The 14,368-nt window shown below is 40.7% G+C and overlaps 1 protein-coding gene across 2 annotated transcripts in view; it reads left to right on the top strand.

The window, feature by feature from the left end:
• The window catches only part of NKAIN3 (sodium/potassium transporting ATPase interacting 3), a 383,671-nt gene extending 369,303 nt beyond the window's left edge, over positions 1–14,368 (top strand). The window contains exons 6-7 of one of the 2 annotated variants that reach the window (XM_075416079.1): positions 1,120–1,203; positions 5,067–14,368. In XM_075416079.1, coding sequence (XP_075272194.1) covers positions 1,120–1,203; positions 5,067–5,080 — 98 coding nt within the window. In that variant the 3' untranslated portion in view covers positions 5,081–14,368. The remainder of the gene's footprint in view (positions 1–1,119; positions 1,204–5,066) is intronic. The other variant, XM_075416080.1, reaches the window with a different exon arrangement.

The following is a 14,368-nucleotide window of genomic DNA, read 5'->3' as shown; positions in this document are numbered from 1 at the left end:
AAGAGCATTTCCACAGATTTCAGCAGATATTTCACCAGTCCTTCAATCTCTAAGCCTCATTTCTGCATCCCCTCACCCTGGATGAGCAATCTTAACTTTCCTTCTTTACCTAGGGCATACATTGCTTGGGAAGGGACTGTTTCTTATTAGGTGCTCATTCAGCGATTAATACAATGAGGATCAAAATTCCATTGAGGGCTTTTAACATATGCCTATGTATAAACAAACGAAGGCAGTTGCTTTCAATGTGACCAAAGAATCCTAACGTGCTATGCACAGGTCTGCAAGAAGCCCATTTATATCAACAGAAGAATAACCTTCTCCATGAACCTGCTTTTAGATTTCTAGGATAGCTTGGGTTTGTGGCTTCTTTAAGCTGCTGAAAAATCTTACCAGACAAAACAAGATACAAAACTCAGACTAAGATGTCTTATTTTAAAATCATTATGATTGTAGAAGGCACTAAAAACTTCTCAAGAGCAGATATCTCAACATTATTTCTGACATAGAAATCTTGAGAGAAAGTAGAAGGGTTCTGAAAAGGCTTCCTGTCCCCACAAGTTCATCCAGAGAAGGTGATGCTGCTTCTTCACATTCAGTTCTCACCTGTTTGTTCTCAACTCAGCAGACACACCTTTGGTTTTTCTTGCCGTTGTTGTGCTGCATTCCTGCAAGTCCATCCAATTGTAAAAGTTTAGGTGAAATTAGGTTCACAAGCTAAACTGTTTCCACTGCCTAAATTTCTAAACACTGCAAAAGGAGCGGAAAGCGAATCAATGAAATATATGCTGAGATTGCCCTAAGGAGCAGCAACGACCTCCTCCCACTGCAGCTCCATGAACGCTCCCTTTGCACGCACACTGGCAGGAGTGCGCATGTCTGCTCAGCCAGCTGGTAGCCCACCTTGCCAGGCACAGGGCTGAGTGGACCCCAAGGAAGACAGAGCACAGAGACTTCTGTTGGCAGCTTCCACTGCAGCTTTACGTACTTTGTTTATTTCTTGTAAGCAAACACTTGCATGCACTTACCATTTTTTTAAACATAATTTGTCCATGTTTCTTTTTCAGTTGACATATTTTCATTTCCATTTGTTCATTTCTGGAACTGTTGTATTTTCAGTTGATTTCATAGGCGGACTTGACACATACTCCTACCGACAGCCCCCCCAGGATCATGTTGAGTTAAAGCCTGTAAAGCCTGTAGGTAAGGTTCCGGTCCTACGGACCATATTAATCCTTCTAACTGGACTGAAAGCTAACCTTCTCCTGAAATAATTTTGGCATCAGGTTACTAATAATTTAATTATATTTTAATTAGAGCTTGATTAAAAATTAATCCACATAAAACATGTGAGTAAGGACACTTTGTCATTGGTGACATATCCGCTAAAGCAAGGATTAGTAGATATCACCGTGTCTGCCATGTCGCGCCTCGGCTTAACGCAAGGAGAGGCTTGCAGTGAAGGGTGGAATTGCTTCCCTGCTGACTTTTTAGCAAGAAGAGAGCTGGTTTATGGCTGCTGCTGCATAAACCTTAACGTGATTAACCCATTTATGGAAAAGCAGAAGCTTTTACATTTGTCTAGCTGCTGAAAGAAAATTGTTTGCTGAAAAACTGCTAGTGAGCTTAAAACCTATCTATCTGTAGAGTTTCACTGGACGTTCGTTATCTGTCATCACTTATTTGCTCCCACCATCAAAATCACGTTTTCATAGACTCTTCCTACACTGCTACCTAATGAATAATTTTGGATGCATATCTATTAATTTTATTTGGAATAAATTAAGATTGGGAGACATTACTAATACATATATTTTGACAGAAGCTCAGATAACTTCAAACAGATGATATTTCAAAGTATTACTGGTAAAATAGAAGATGTTCATTTGGAAATTCTTCTTAGATGCTTGTAAGTTATTGCCCTGATGCTTTCTGTCTTTAAATTTACCTTCAGGCCTTTCATGCAACTTAAATGTAACATAAAACACACCTGCCGCTGATATTGACTGAAACTGATGTAATGACTTACTGTATTTTACCTACCAGTTAACAGAATTAAAATGAGGTTGAAGGTGTTTCCTGGTGTACGCCTGTGTGCATGTGCTGGGAGTTTTAATTTAACCTGGAAAATTGCTAACCAAGTGTTTTAAGTCAGCACTTGACACCTGAACTTTGCTTGTGACTTTATGAACTTCTGCATGTTTTTTAAATATATGTTATTCATGCTGCAGCTTTCACTTCATAGAAATAAACACGGACAACATTTCAGTCAAATTTAGTGAGTAAATATTGTAGGATTATGAAGGCCTGCAAAAGAGAAAAGCCCTATCTCAGTATGACGGTGTATGTTCGAACAGGAAGAAATGTCACGTTACGACATCAAAATGAAATAATGAACACTTTGACATGGCATCAAGTGCACCCTCTACACTGGAATCTGTAACATTTCATTAAATGCAAATTTTACTCCATTTTCTATGGGAAAGACGACAGCAAAATGGAGTTATGACCATTCTGAATAAGCTGATAGAGACTGAAAAAGTGAAATTGTTAACCAGGAGCAAAAAAAGCCATAGCTACAACATTTACGCCTCCCCATAAAAGATTTTAATCTCTAAACCTGCATTGAGGTTAATTTTAAAGTAATAGGTGAATAAAAGTTTAGTACTTTCTTCACAAACTTACTATAACTAAAGGAGAGGAAAAAAAGATATTTTCACGAAAGACATATATATGTTCCTGCAAAATCTGCTAATGTGTTTTGCAGTAGAAAAGTTACAGCATCTGAGAATTTGTTCTTTGATAGCAGATTTTGATTAAGTAACTTGAAGGATTTGGGGGTTGTTGGTGAGCTTGCAATACTGGAAAATAAATGGCATCTTCCTGTTTCCCATACATGAGTATTCTTGTACAGCTGGGAAGACCCTCTCTGGCCTCTTTATGGCTGCCAGAAGTACAAAACTGGAACACAAATTATACTGTGTTTTCTTCTTTATTAATGTTTTGGTTTTATGCACTGAAAGATACAGAGGATCTTTACCCAAGCAGGGAGGAAAAATACCATCAGTGATCAAAAAGTGAATTAAAAACCTAATTGCTGGAAACAATCTGAATAGCCAGTGGATTGTGCCAGAATTTTGGAGATTATTATCTCTCTGCAGCACATCAGCCTTCTTGACTTCTTTTGAGAAGTTAATTGCTGTCTGTACCAGTTATATACAGTCTGAGAATCCACTGTATCCCTAAGAAATGTGACTTCTGGTGTCCAGGCTGTGAAAAACTCCATTTCTGTTCTCTGAGAATTAGAACATGAATAATGCTCGTTAAATACATTCAAAACCTTAATAAAGGTTGCAAATATTTTGCCATCCTTGACACTTTTCTCATGGGAAAAATTAGCATGATACCTTTTATAGATGAAAATTTGGCTTCATTTCCCTTTTCTCACTCTTTTTATTTCTCTTATTTCATTCAGAAATTAACTAAACACAGCCCATTGAAACGACAAGATTCTGTAGCCTCATCCAAACTATGTAGAAGTCAGTCTTGTTTTGCTGAGTATGCACATTCTGTACGATATCTGCTTAATGCTGCCATAATTATCAATGATTTGCAAGTCTAAGATTAGTTTTCCTTTTCACCCCTGAGAAGAGGTTAAATTTGAACTTGGTCTCTCAGGGAACATTCTTTAATGTAAATATGAATGATCATATCTTCTCTGTTTGCTATTCATTTTGCCTATAACTCCGTTCAGCTACCGGACAAGGAGAAGCAAGATCTTTGGCCTGAACTGTGCAGTTTCCATTAACATGTGTGTAAAGCATGAGACAACTGAGGGAGTGGAAAAAAATTGTCATGTTCTCTTTGGGACTAAAGCACATGGACTATAAAGCAGATTGTTGTGTTGTCGTCTGTTTGAAACACAGTTATCAACAGCCAGGTCACTCGGTATTAGAATTACTTCATGTACTGCTATATTGAAAAGAGAGGAGCATGGGGATTAGAAGAAATTAGGACAAAAGCAAATGGCCTCAAGTTGAGCCAGGGGAGTTTTAGATTGGATATTAAGAATTATTTCTTCACCAAAAGGGTTATCAACCATTGGAACAGGCTGTCCAGGGACATGGTTTAGTTGCCATCCCTGGAGGTATTTAAAAGCCATGTAGACGCGGTGCTTAGGGACATAGTTTAGCGGTGGACTTGGCAGTGTTAGGTTTGCGGTTGGGCTCAATGATCCTAAAGGTCTTTTCCAACCTAAATGATTCTGTGTTTCTAGATGAAAAAAATAAATAGTTGCATTTTGGCTTGCATTAGGTTTTTGTAACATTATCATTATTATTACTATTAATGGTGTGCAGAAGTTAAAGTTTCCACGTGCCCCATTCGTGTTTGGATTAGTAGGTCTCATACAGTGCTGCTGGTGTCCCTAGCATTTCTAGGGACGTTGCTGGCTTCTGCACGTGGGACTAATGCGATGTCTGAGAAACTCTGCCAGTGGAGAAATCACTGCTCTCTGATGGTCTGTGTGATCCCATGCTGTTTGCATCTTCTCCTGAGACTCTACCCACTGTAAAATCTCTGTGCAAGACCATCATAGATTTTCATGGTTGACAGGAAGTCATGTGAGAATACGTAGATTCAGCAGGGGTGTGATTGTGATGGGGACTATAAACAGCATGAGTCCAGCTCAAACGCACACTTTTTTACTCAGGTCATGTCAGAATTTTGTAATGTGGTGAATGTGTATCTTACATTGTTAAATTATATTATGCTGAAAAGAATCTAGTATTATGTGAGCTTCAGGCATGGTTCACTATCTGTGGCATTTTTTCCCCAGATATTTTTTGCCTTTGTGGTACACATGAATGAAAACTGCCACTTTTTACCCAGCCATTCATTCTTGACCTTATATGTGGGTCTTACAGCTGAGGAAATTAGTGACCAGAGGTGTTCTATCTACTTGTTGATTAGTTACTAACTGTCAGCTGGTGTGAATTTACATCTCACAAATGAGAAGATAAACATAGGTTTTCATTTGTAAGTAATTAATATATTCTGCTTTTTAGGTCGAAGTAAGTAATGAACATGGACTCAAGACTTCTGCTGCTGTAGCTGAAGAACCAGATTTTAGAAGAAAAGACCAACCTTGCAACTCATCATTCTGGAAGAAACCCACCATCCGTTTCTCACGGCATGTGGATTGTTCTTCCCACAGGCTCAGCGTCATTATCAGCGTTGTTATTTCATAGATCCTTGTAGATGATCTTGAATTTTTGAATAATTTACTTATATGGACACTTGTAAATTGTAAATTTTTTCTTTTTTAATTTCAGTATTTTTACAACATTTAGTGTTAAGGCATGAAAACAAAACAACCTGTGAAAACTAGGAGAAAGGTGCATCTTTCTCAAAAAAAAGTCAGTATTTTTTGACTGATAGAATCATACTGTGCCTGGTCAAGATTGTGTCAGTAAACAGTAATTCTGACTCCAAAATATGCAGCAGGAGTCAAACCCTAACAGTGTACAAGATATCATTTCACTGCTGTGTTTGGAATTTATGATGTCCATTCCTTGCATTGTTTGAACTGCTGTAGGCAGTAGGAATTGATCTATGACTCTTTTACCCAGATGTTCCAGCACTAACGTACTCACCTAATTATTGCAATTCATATATGGCTCCTTCTCCCTCCCTAATCTCTTTTGCCCTGAGTCCACCACCAGTAGCTGTCTCTGATTTGAAGAGAAGTAGGATGACTGCTCTATAGCTGTCAGTCTCTAGGAATCCTTACATCCAGGGCTCTCTAGATGTCTGTGATTTGCACATTTTTAAATTATTTTCCTCCCTTCTCCCAGGAAGAAGCCAAGCATGAATGCACAGTACGAGGCACCAACTGAAGCCTTAGAAGCCTCTGGGGACTAATTTTGCTCTTAATTTAAAAGTAAACAAACAAACCTGAAAATGTCTGTAAAAATTTGTAAAGTTATTTGTAAATACTTCTAGACAAAGAACATGTATGTAACTCTGTGGTGTTTTGTTTTCTATTCTGTCTCCACTAGCATAAAGTGATGCACACAGCTGTTTTCTCTGGGGAACTGGCAGCTTTTTTAAGGAAACACTGTTTCTTTCTTCTTAATTACTATGTAAAGTGCTGTGCACAGTTGTATGCCCCAGAGAGTTACGTCTCTCCACAGAGCCTACGTGCCTCAGCATTCAGTGGAAACTTCATCAGTGTTTTGGGGTTGTTTCTAGTTCTGTGCTTTCTCATTTTATGGTTTCTTTGGTGGGACTGTCAGGAAGGACATTTCTTCCGATATCTCTACCTCTCCACCGGAAGATGAACAGAGGTCCACTAGGTTCCTTCATAAATATCCTCACAATATTCAGCTGGTAATTTCTGGTGCAACAACATTTAAAACCTAAATTTGCAGTCTTCTCTTGAATCATATATTTTCAAGTCTGAGCAGATGAGAGCTAGAAGAAGGCTTGTCTTGATGTTTTCCCTGACTCTTTGCCTTCTAAATTCTATTTGTGTTATTTATCAATACAAACCCAATGGGGATGGTAATAAATTGCAGGTGGAGTCTATCATTTTTAGGTGACAAGGCTCTTGTGGTGCATCCACCTGTTTCCTAGCTAGTTAAATCAAAGACTTCACCATCTTTGGAGAAAACACAACCTGAACATAGGTTAACCTTCCCCGAAACCAAGTCTGAAGTAAGTGTTAAGACAAAGTCAATAGAAACAACAACTGAATAAAACCCTTTCTTACCATTCCTAGGACTGGATATACCTCAAATGGTATATCTTTATCCGTGAAGTCAGACTGTGCCAAAAAGAGGGATGTTTTGTATGAAGATAATGCCATCTGTCCTTATGTATTTGTGTGTTCCCTCATACATTCTTTCCCCTATATTCTAGAATACCACAAAGTAGTAGGTTTGTCCCATCTTCAAGACTTGATATTAGCACTAAAAAACAGGTAGTTTGTTACAAAACTTTATTAATAATATCATTTTTGAGGCATCTTGAAGAAGATACAGTGTGAATTACTTTATTGCTGTAATATTTTAATAAGGTGAACATATTTTTATCTGCTTCCATAATATTTTACTTCTGCTTAGCACAACAGATTTTTCTGTTTCTTTACATGATGCCTTAGTGATGATGTCTACCTAGTCAGTGCGTGCAGCCTTCTATGTTTGTGACGGCTCCAGAACTTCAGAGACGGGGATAACTGAGCACCATTCAGTGTCTAACAGTTCCCAGAAGCTGCCTTCCTTCAACTTTCTTGAGTGCAGAGAGAGCCCAGGAAGTGAGCATCCAGCACAGTGATTCCTATGATTGCAGCTGTGGAGCTCTCAGCACAGGAAAGACATGGAGGTGTTGGAGCGGGTCCAGAGGAGGCCACAAAAATGATCTGAGGGCTGGAGCACCTCTCCTGTGAGGAAAGGCTGAGAGAGTTGGAGCTCTTCAGCCTGGAGAAGAGAAGACCCCGGGGAGACCTTATTGCCACCTTTCAGTGCTTAAAGGGGGCTTATGAGAAAGATGGAGACAGGCTTTGTAGCAGGGCCTGTTGCGATAAGACAGAGGGTACGGGTTTGAAACTAAAAGAGGGTAGATTTAGACTAGTTGTAAGGAAGAAATATTTTACGATGAGGGTGGTGAAACACAGAAACAGGCTGCCCAGATGCCCCATCCCTGGAAACATTTAAGGTCAGGTTGGACGGGGCTCTGAGCAACCTGATGGAGTTCAAGATGTCCCTGCTTATTGAAGGGGGGTTGGGCTATATGACTTTTAAAGGCCCCTTCCAACTCAAACTATGCTATGATTCTATGATCAACATCGTTCCCATTTGGGTTTTACTTTTCAGCATTAATTTCCCTGCATTAATTATTATGGGTTGGCAGATTAAAGGCCTCCAACTGAACCCAGTGCTACCCTCGGGACCAGGCAGGAGGCAAGGGAAGGAGCACTACATCCCGCCGGTTGCACAGATTCATACTCTGTTCTGGAAGAGTGTGTTTCATTTTCTACCAGGATAGGCATGTCTGCTGGATCATGTTTTACAAATTTGTCTGAATGTGTCTAAACCCTGCCTTTCTTGGGGTCCTTCAGGTTTTCAGCTTGCTAATGAAGAACTGTGTACACACCACAAAAATTCTGTGAAGACGGAACCTGACTTCTTTTCCATCTGAAATATTGATCACTTTTTAGCTGGGGAACGCAAACTAGTATATCCCAAATAGTCTAAAAATCTCGTACTCATTACAAATACAGCAAGTCTTCCATCTGTCTCACTTAATGAACAGAACAATCCTGATTGAGAGGAATTTGTCTTCATTAGAACAAGCCAAAATGCACACTGCAGTGGTAAGGGAAACTGTCATTCTTTTCTAAATTGAGACACAAAAATAGTACCAATCAATCTATACATGTTGGAAAAAACAATCTTGAGAATAATAAATGGATTTGAATGTTAATTGCTGTGTCCTCCAATATAGTAGAACATATTGGCTAACATTTTTGTAGGAAGCTGTGAGCAATAATTCCTTTATTTTTGCAACATATGCTTTCAGTAAGGTGTTAGGTGAGTCCCAGATCAGCCAGCTACATGGGAAGTAAGTGTCGGCTTTCTCAATAAACTTGGACAGTTTTCTTAAGCTTAACTGTAACATGCAATTTCAGGAAATGACTAGGTTTGTACCGCAAAACAGAATTTGCTGACAATCCTAAAACCTTAGATTATCAGTTGGTATAAACTGTTCTGGTGGCATTAAGAAGTCATACTGTAATAACTTAGAACAGCTGAAGATCTGTCCTTCAAACTTTTAGACTTTTTTCCTTTCCCCAAGTTTCTGCTTAATTCAAATTTTACAGAGGATCAGATTTGCAATGGTACCTTAACTGATAGCAAAACTGGAGATGTGACTGCAGAAATGCGGAACCACGTGTTCCCTAAGGACTGAGTCAGGTACCACCAGTTTCGTAAAAGAGCAGCTGATGCCTTCAGGACCTGAAAACAGGAAGTTTAGCAAGAAATTAACAGATTTTTGCCTGGTACAGTGACATAGAGTGATGATATATTACAATTTCTGGTGTTGCTGGAGGAATTATTGGTTGCACTGATATGCCCAGCTCTTTCCTATACATAGAGATTTTTTACAAAAAATTTGAAATAAATAAATATTTTGAAGTTCAATTATGATCTGAAGGAACTCATTAAAATTAAACAGTTCATAATCTGGATTTGCTGAAGGGTTTTTTTAGTGCTAGGATATGACATTAACTACTATAAGTAATTTTCAATAGCACTTTACCAGTTAAAAACCTGAGAATTATAGCTGGTTTTATTTAACACCTGCTTTCTTTCAGTAGTGCAGAAGATGGTATTTAGAAGGTGGTATTTACCATGTATTAATAAGGATATTAGGGTTTGAAGCTAGGGGTATGGTTGCTGGCTAACATGAGACAAGACTATCTTTTGTTGTTTAAAACCTGAGAACACATAAGAGAGCCACTCAAAAGCCTGTTGTCCTGCCCCCAAAATGGCAGATTTTAGCCCCAACAGCTGGTGCCTTGTCTCTTTCAAACACCGTTGAGTGTAGGCTTTCTTTGTTCATAGCCACCGTGCCGGGATCTGCTCCATGTCTGGATCCTGAGTTTCACCTCTCCATCCAGTCATCCACAGCTCAGGAGTTGCAACACCTTTATCACCTCCGAGCACCACGCTGGCAGCTGCAGCCTTTATTCAATGGCAACTGCAATGTGCTTCTCTGCACCCAGCTGCCTGCCTGTCTTTCACATGGGGATTATCTGGCTGAAAAAACCAACCCAGCAATCTATCAAGTTCCTTTAACCGACTTTGACAGTGGCAAACAAAAATCGACGTCCCAGACTAATTGGCTTGCCTCCTTCCAGTATCCGCCTCATCTAGTTTAATTATAACAAATTACAACCTGGGAGCTCTTTTATACACTGAAGAAGTTTCTTTTCAAGTTGGTAAAATGTTCCTTCCACGTAAAGCTCCAACTTCAGCAGGACGTTTTTCGCAAACAGATTCGGCTCTTACCCGCTATGCTGAGTGCTTTGACAGAACCTGTTCTTTAGTGCCCGACATAGCGATGGGGCCATGTTGTTCCCTGCCAGGATAGTTCTTTTACAGCAGGGCGGCTGGGTCATGTCGGAGGTTTGATGGGTTAGGGCTGCATAGGGTGGGGGGTGCCCTCGTCGATGCAGCCTTAAAGAAGTGGTCTCTGTCTCTCTTCTTTGTCCAGGGAGCTGACTGTCCCCACAACTGTAACTGGGGATCAGCCCAAAAGATTCATTAATTTGCAGCGGGTTCAAGGGTGAACTAATATAAGCATTATGGACAATCAGGGAATTCAGATCTGTGAAAATGGGCACATAAAGAAGATACTCCATATCAAGATCACTGCAGCAGGGTTTGCCCCTTAGAGCTCTGCCTGCGGTGTGTGCTGGTGGTGTGCTCACAGCAGGTCGGAGCAGCCCTGATCACCTGGGAGTAGCAGCAGCACTCTGCTTCACTCTAAGTGGGAACTGGGCTCTTCAGGACTCTAAGTAATTATTTAGCAGCTAAGGACACAGATCTAGCCTCTACCGCTTGCTGGCAAGCGTATGTAATGCTTACATACAAGGTGTGCTGTTTTCACTAGGTTGACAGCCACCTGCTGATAAACGATGGTTGCTTGCCATAATTTCCATATCCTTCATACAAATCATAGTTTGAATCTTTCTCTTTGATTTTAAGCAAATTAATCATCTGGATTTAATTCCTGCCTCTGCATGCGTACCTGCTGGTCAGTCATGCAACACGGTCCCCGCCGTGACAGCTTTGCGGAATAGCTGCCCCTGCATGGCCTGCTGCCTCTCAACACCCGCAGCAGACTCTGGAGATAGTCTCACTAAACCGCAGCCATGTGTAAGTAATGCCGGCAAAGAAAGATTCCCTTTGTTTTGCTTATCTCCCTAGGACTCAGTATCACTTCTTTAAGCTTTCTGTCCCAGTTTCCTATTTATTTCACACCAGCTGTACGCAGCCGTGCTTTCCAAACACTCCTGTAAGTCGGTGCCAAACAGACTCACTGAAGCTGAGTTAAGTTGGCTGGACATGATTCCAAGAGTAATCTAATTTCTCGTTTCCACAACATTGCGTACCTGCTCAATTATTAGAGCATCATGTACAAGGGAGGGTAACAGCATTTCCTAGCACATGACATTTTTGGAATGAGAACTGAGCACACATGAGCAAACAAGTCACCTCCCCGCCTTGGCCCATGTACTTACCCTGCTTTATCTGTATAGCCAGAACCAGAGTGGCAAGCAGGTAGAGAGTCCCAAGTGCTGGGGCAAATGCAAGCCAACAACTTGTTTCAACAACCTTGGTCCGATATTAATAATCCACACTGCAATATGTTGTTTTTCTTAAGAAATAAAGCTGCCTGGCTTATATGTCGCAGCTAAATCCTCAGGTGTGTGATCACCAGTAACCTTCTATGCCACTCTTACACATATATATATATTCATAGTCATGTTTTTGATTCCTAAAGGCCTTATAATTCAAATAAGTCTGTTTGCCCGAAGTTTAGAGGAGGCTGTATCTAGACTGCTGTAGGGAGTGTCCCTTTGAGTGTTTGGAGACTAGAGTAACAATCACAGAGACCATTGCCTGCCCATGGGAGCACCCCCAGGACCTGTCCTGGTGCCAGCACTGGCTGGCAGCTCTGGAGGAAACCCATAGGAGCCCAGAGCTCTGAGAGGAGTAAGAGGGTCTGGCTGCCACAGGCAGGTCCCACCCCGGGCTCTGTGACCTGCAGCAGCCTGCTGAGAAACAGCCCCAGGAGACCTCATTGCGGACCTCCCCTGCTTTGCTTGGGAGCTTAATTTAACTGCATTTAAAATCCAGGGTCTGGACTGTGGTGCTTGCCTGAGCTGTGTCACGGCCATGCCTGTGCCTGGTCAGGGACCTCCCCGACCCCAGCTCCCCGACGTCGCTTCTCGGCTCCACCTCGGACCTGCCTTGTCACTGCCACCTTTGTGGGAGATCTCTGGGTGGTGACCGCTCTTCTCGTTGGGCACATGGTGACAGGGCCCATCGGTACAGGCAGGGTCCTGCACATCTGGCCACTGCCTGAGGCTGTCAGCTTGCGGTCCCTGGACGAGCATCTGCCTTCCATTGCCCCCAGCAAAGGCTCACGCAACACCTCTGTCCTGGCCCCGTCTCTTCTATCCTTCCCCTCCTCTCTCTGTGGGATGAGAAAAGGAGGATTGGGATTTTTTCCTGTATAAAGTATCCTCCACTGACAGCTTAAAATGACTTCCCTTTTGCATCCCTGTATCGTAAGGTGCTCCAGTGATCAAAATGAGACAGATGTAATAGAGACTGTGCTTACTAGGGAAGCAAGACCCATGGCACACAGTCCATTTGCTGATTTATGGTTTTCCAGGGAGTTTTCCAAATCTGCGAGAAGTCTTTTTGTGCTGGATTTTATTTAGGATTACAGAATCTTTGGCATTTTTTCTTCAAGCAAGCAAATACAAAAAGCTGTGCTCGAGAAATTAGTTTGTGATGCACTTGTGATGATGACATTAAATTCATGCACTCTGATGAAAATTTTCATATCTAAATTAACACTCCACCTTGTTAAGGTAAACTGTGTGTTTGTGGAAGTATTAAACTCGGGTCTGTAGTTAACAGACATGTAATATGTATCTGATTTAAAAGACAGTCCTATTAATCTGCCCAGTTAGTAAGAAATCAGACTTGTGGCTATTCTTAACTCATCAAATCTTTTTCACATTACAATAACCTGAAAGGAAAACCAAGCCTGGAGAGGCTAACTCTGTGAAGGAAGAGAGATTTGGGAAAAGAAATAAACCAGACATACAAAAGGCAGCACGCTAAAAGCAAAACTAGATAGTGGAAAGCAAACTGAAAAGAACAAAGAGGAAAAGAAATGTGCTTTTATTTTTATAGTCATCATGTAGTAGTATGCTCAAAATGATTATTTGCTGGAATGAAAAGCACCACAACATGCATGTAACTTTGTCATTGTTTTTGTAACAGTAAAAAGTTTCTAAAAGCTTAACTAGTTTTACATCCTTTCACTATTAAAATCTAATATGCCAAGAAACATGAGGTACAAAGGAGTAGTAAAAAACATCTGTTCTGCTGTGCATGTTATGCCACCTCATGGTTGGTGGCAGAAATATCACCACTCTCCAGTGCTTTCAAAAAAATAGCAGAGGGAAAAGAGTAGCATATCTGATTCATTGGTCCATATTACTGAAATGTCACAAGTCCCACTGAGACCAATCACTGCAGAGAGCGAAGATCAAATCTGTGAATTATATATAATACATACGCACAAAGCACTGCAAAATATATCTCCTTTTAACAGTTGAATTTGCTGTTTTGCTGCAAATACATTGCTAACATAACAAATAATCCAAATACGACCTGGTGCTATCCCATAAACAGCTCCTTCTGTGGAGCCACATCCCATGTTTAACTTGGTTCGGCAGGTTGCCATTATTTGGAAGCACAGTGTTATCCACTCCAGGAAGTACCATGTCTTCGTATCTTTCCCTTCAGTAACAAAAAATATTATTTACTTACAATTAGATAACTAACATGGAATTCCAGCCATGGATGTGTGTAATGTCCACCTAATTATCGCACTTGGATTTTAGCATGACCTAAGGTAAAAAACCCAGAACCTCAGGAGAATATGATTTTCACTCCAGTCAGGAGTTCATAACATACACTAGCAAGGTCTGGATTACATTTTTACATTAGAATAAATTATACAATGATGTAGAAATGGAAGCTGGGTGAATCAATGAGACCTGGAGTGTACAGTCAGTTAGGTGGCAGTACACCTAGAGTCTCAGCTATGCTAAAGTCACTTTGGAGAAAATCTTTGTTGAAACCAATGGGTTGGACTCAGATGTCTCATGTACGAGTAGAGATAGATTAATCTCACTTAAGATTAGGCATTTTTATATGAAATATCTAAATTTGAGTCCAGTCACCTGACATTATCAAAGGAGTGGGAGGAAGGGAACTACATCTCTCTGGCTCTAATATGGGGTTTGTGGTAATCAAGCTCTTACTTTGGGCATCTCTGTCCAACCCAGAGTCAAGCCGGGGGAATGTGAGACAAGCGTACTTCCAAATCTTGTGTTTTCACTTTCCTGATCTTTCAGTGAAGCATACTCAGCTTCAGACAGTTCAGAGTATGGTCAGCTCCCGAGCATCTGAGGAAACCTAGATAAAGGAAAAACATATTTAAAGCAAAAACCTTTATTAATTAGGCACACACATGCCAGCCTGAGAAGTGGAAA

Source organism: Opisthocomus hoazin, chromosome 3, assembly GCF_030867145.1.
Source record: "Opisthocomus hoazin isolate bOpiHoa1 chromosome 3, bOpiHoa1.hap1, whole genome shotgun sequence".
NCBI lineage: Eukaryota > Metazoa > Chordata > Aves > Opisthocomiformes > Opisthocomidae > Opisthocomus > Opisthocomus hoazin.
The sequence above is the reverse complement of the archived record's forward strand: the minus strand, read 5'-3'. Positions and strand labels throughout refer to the sequence as shown.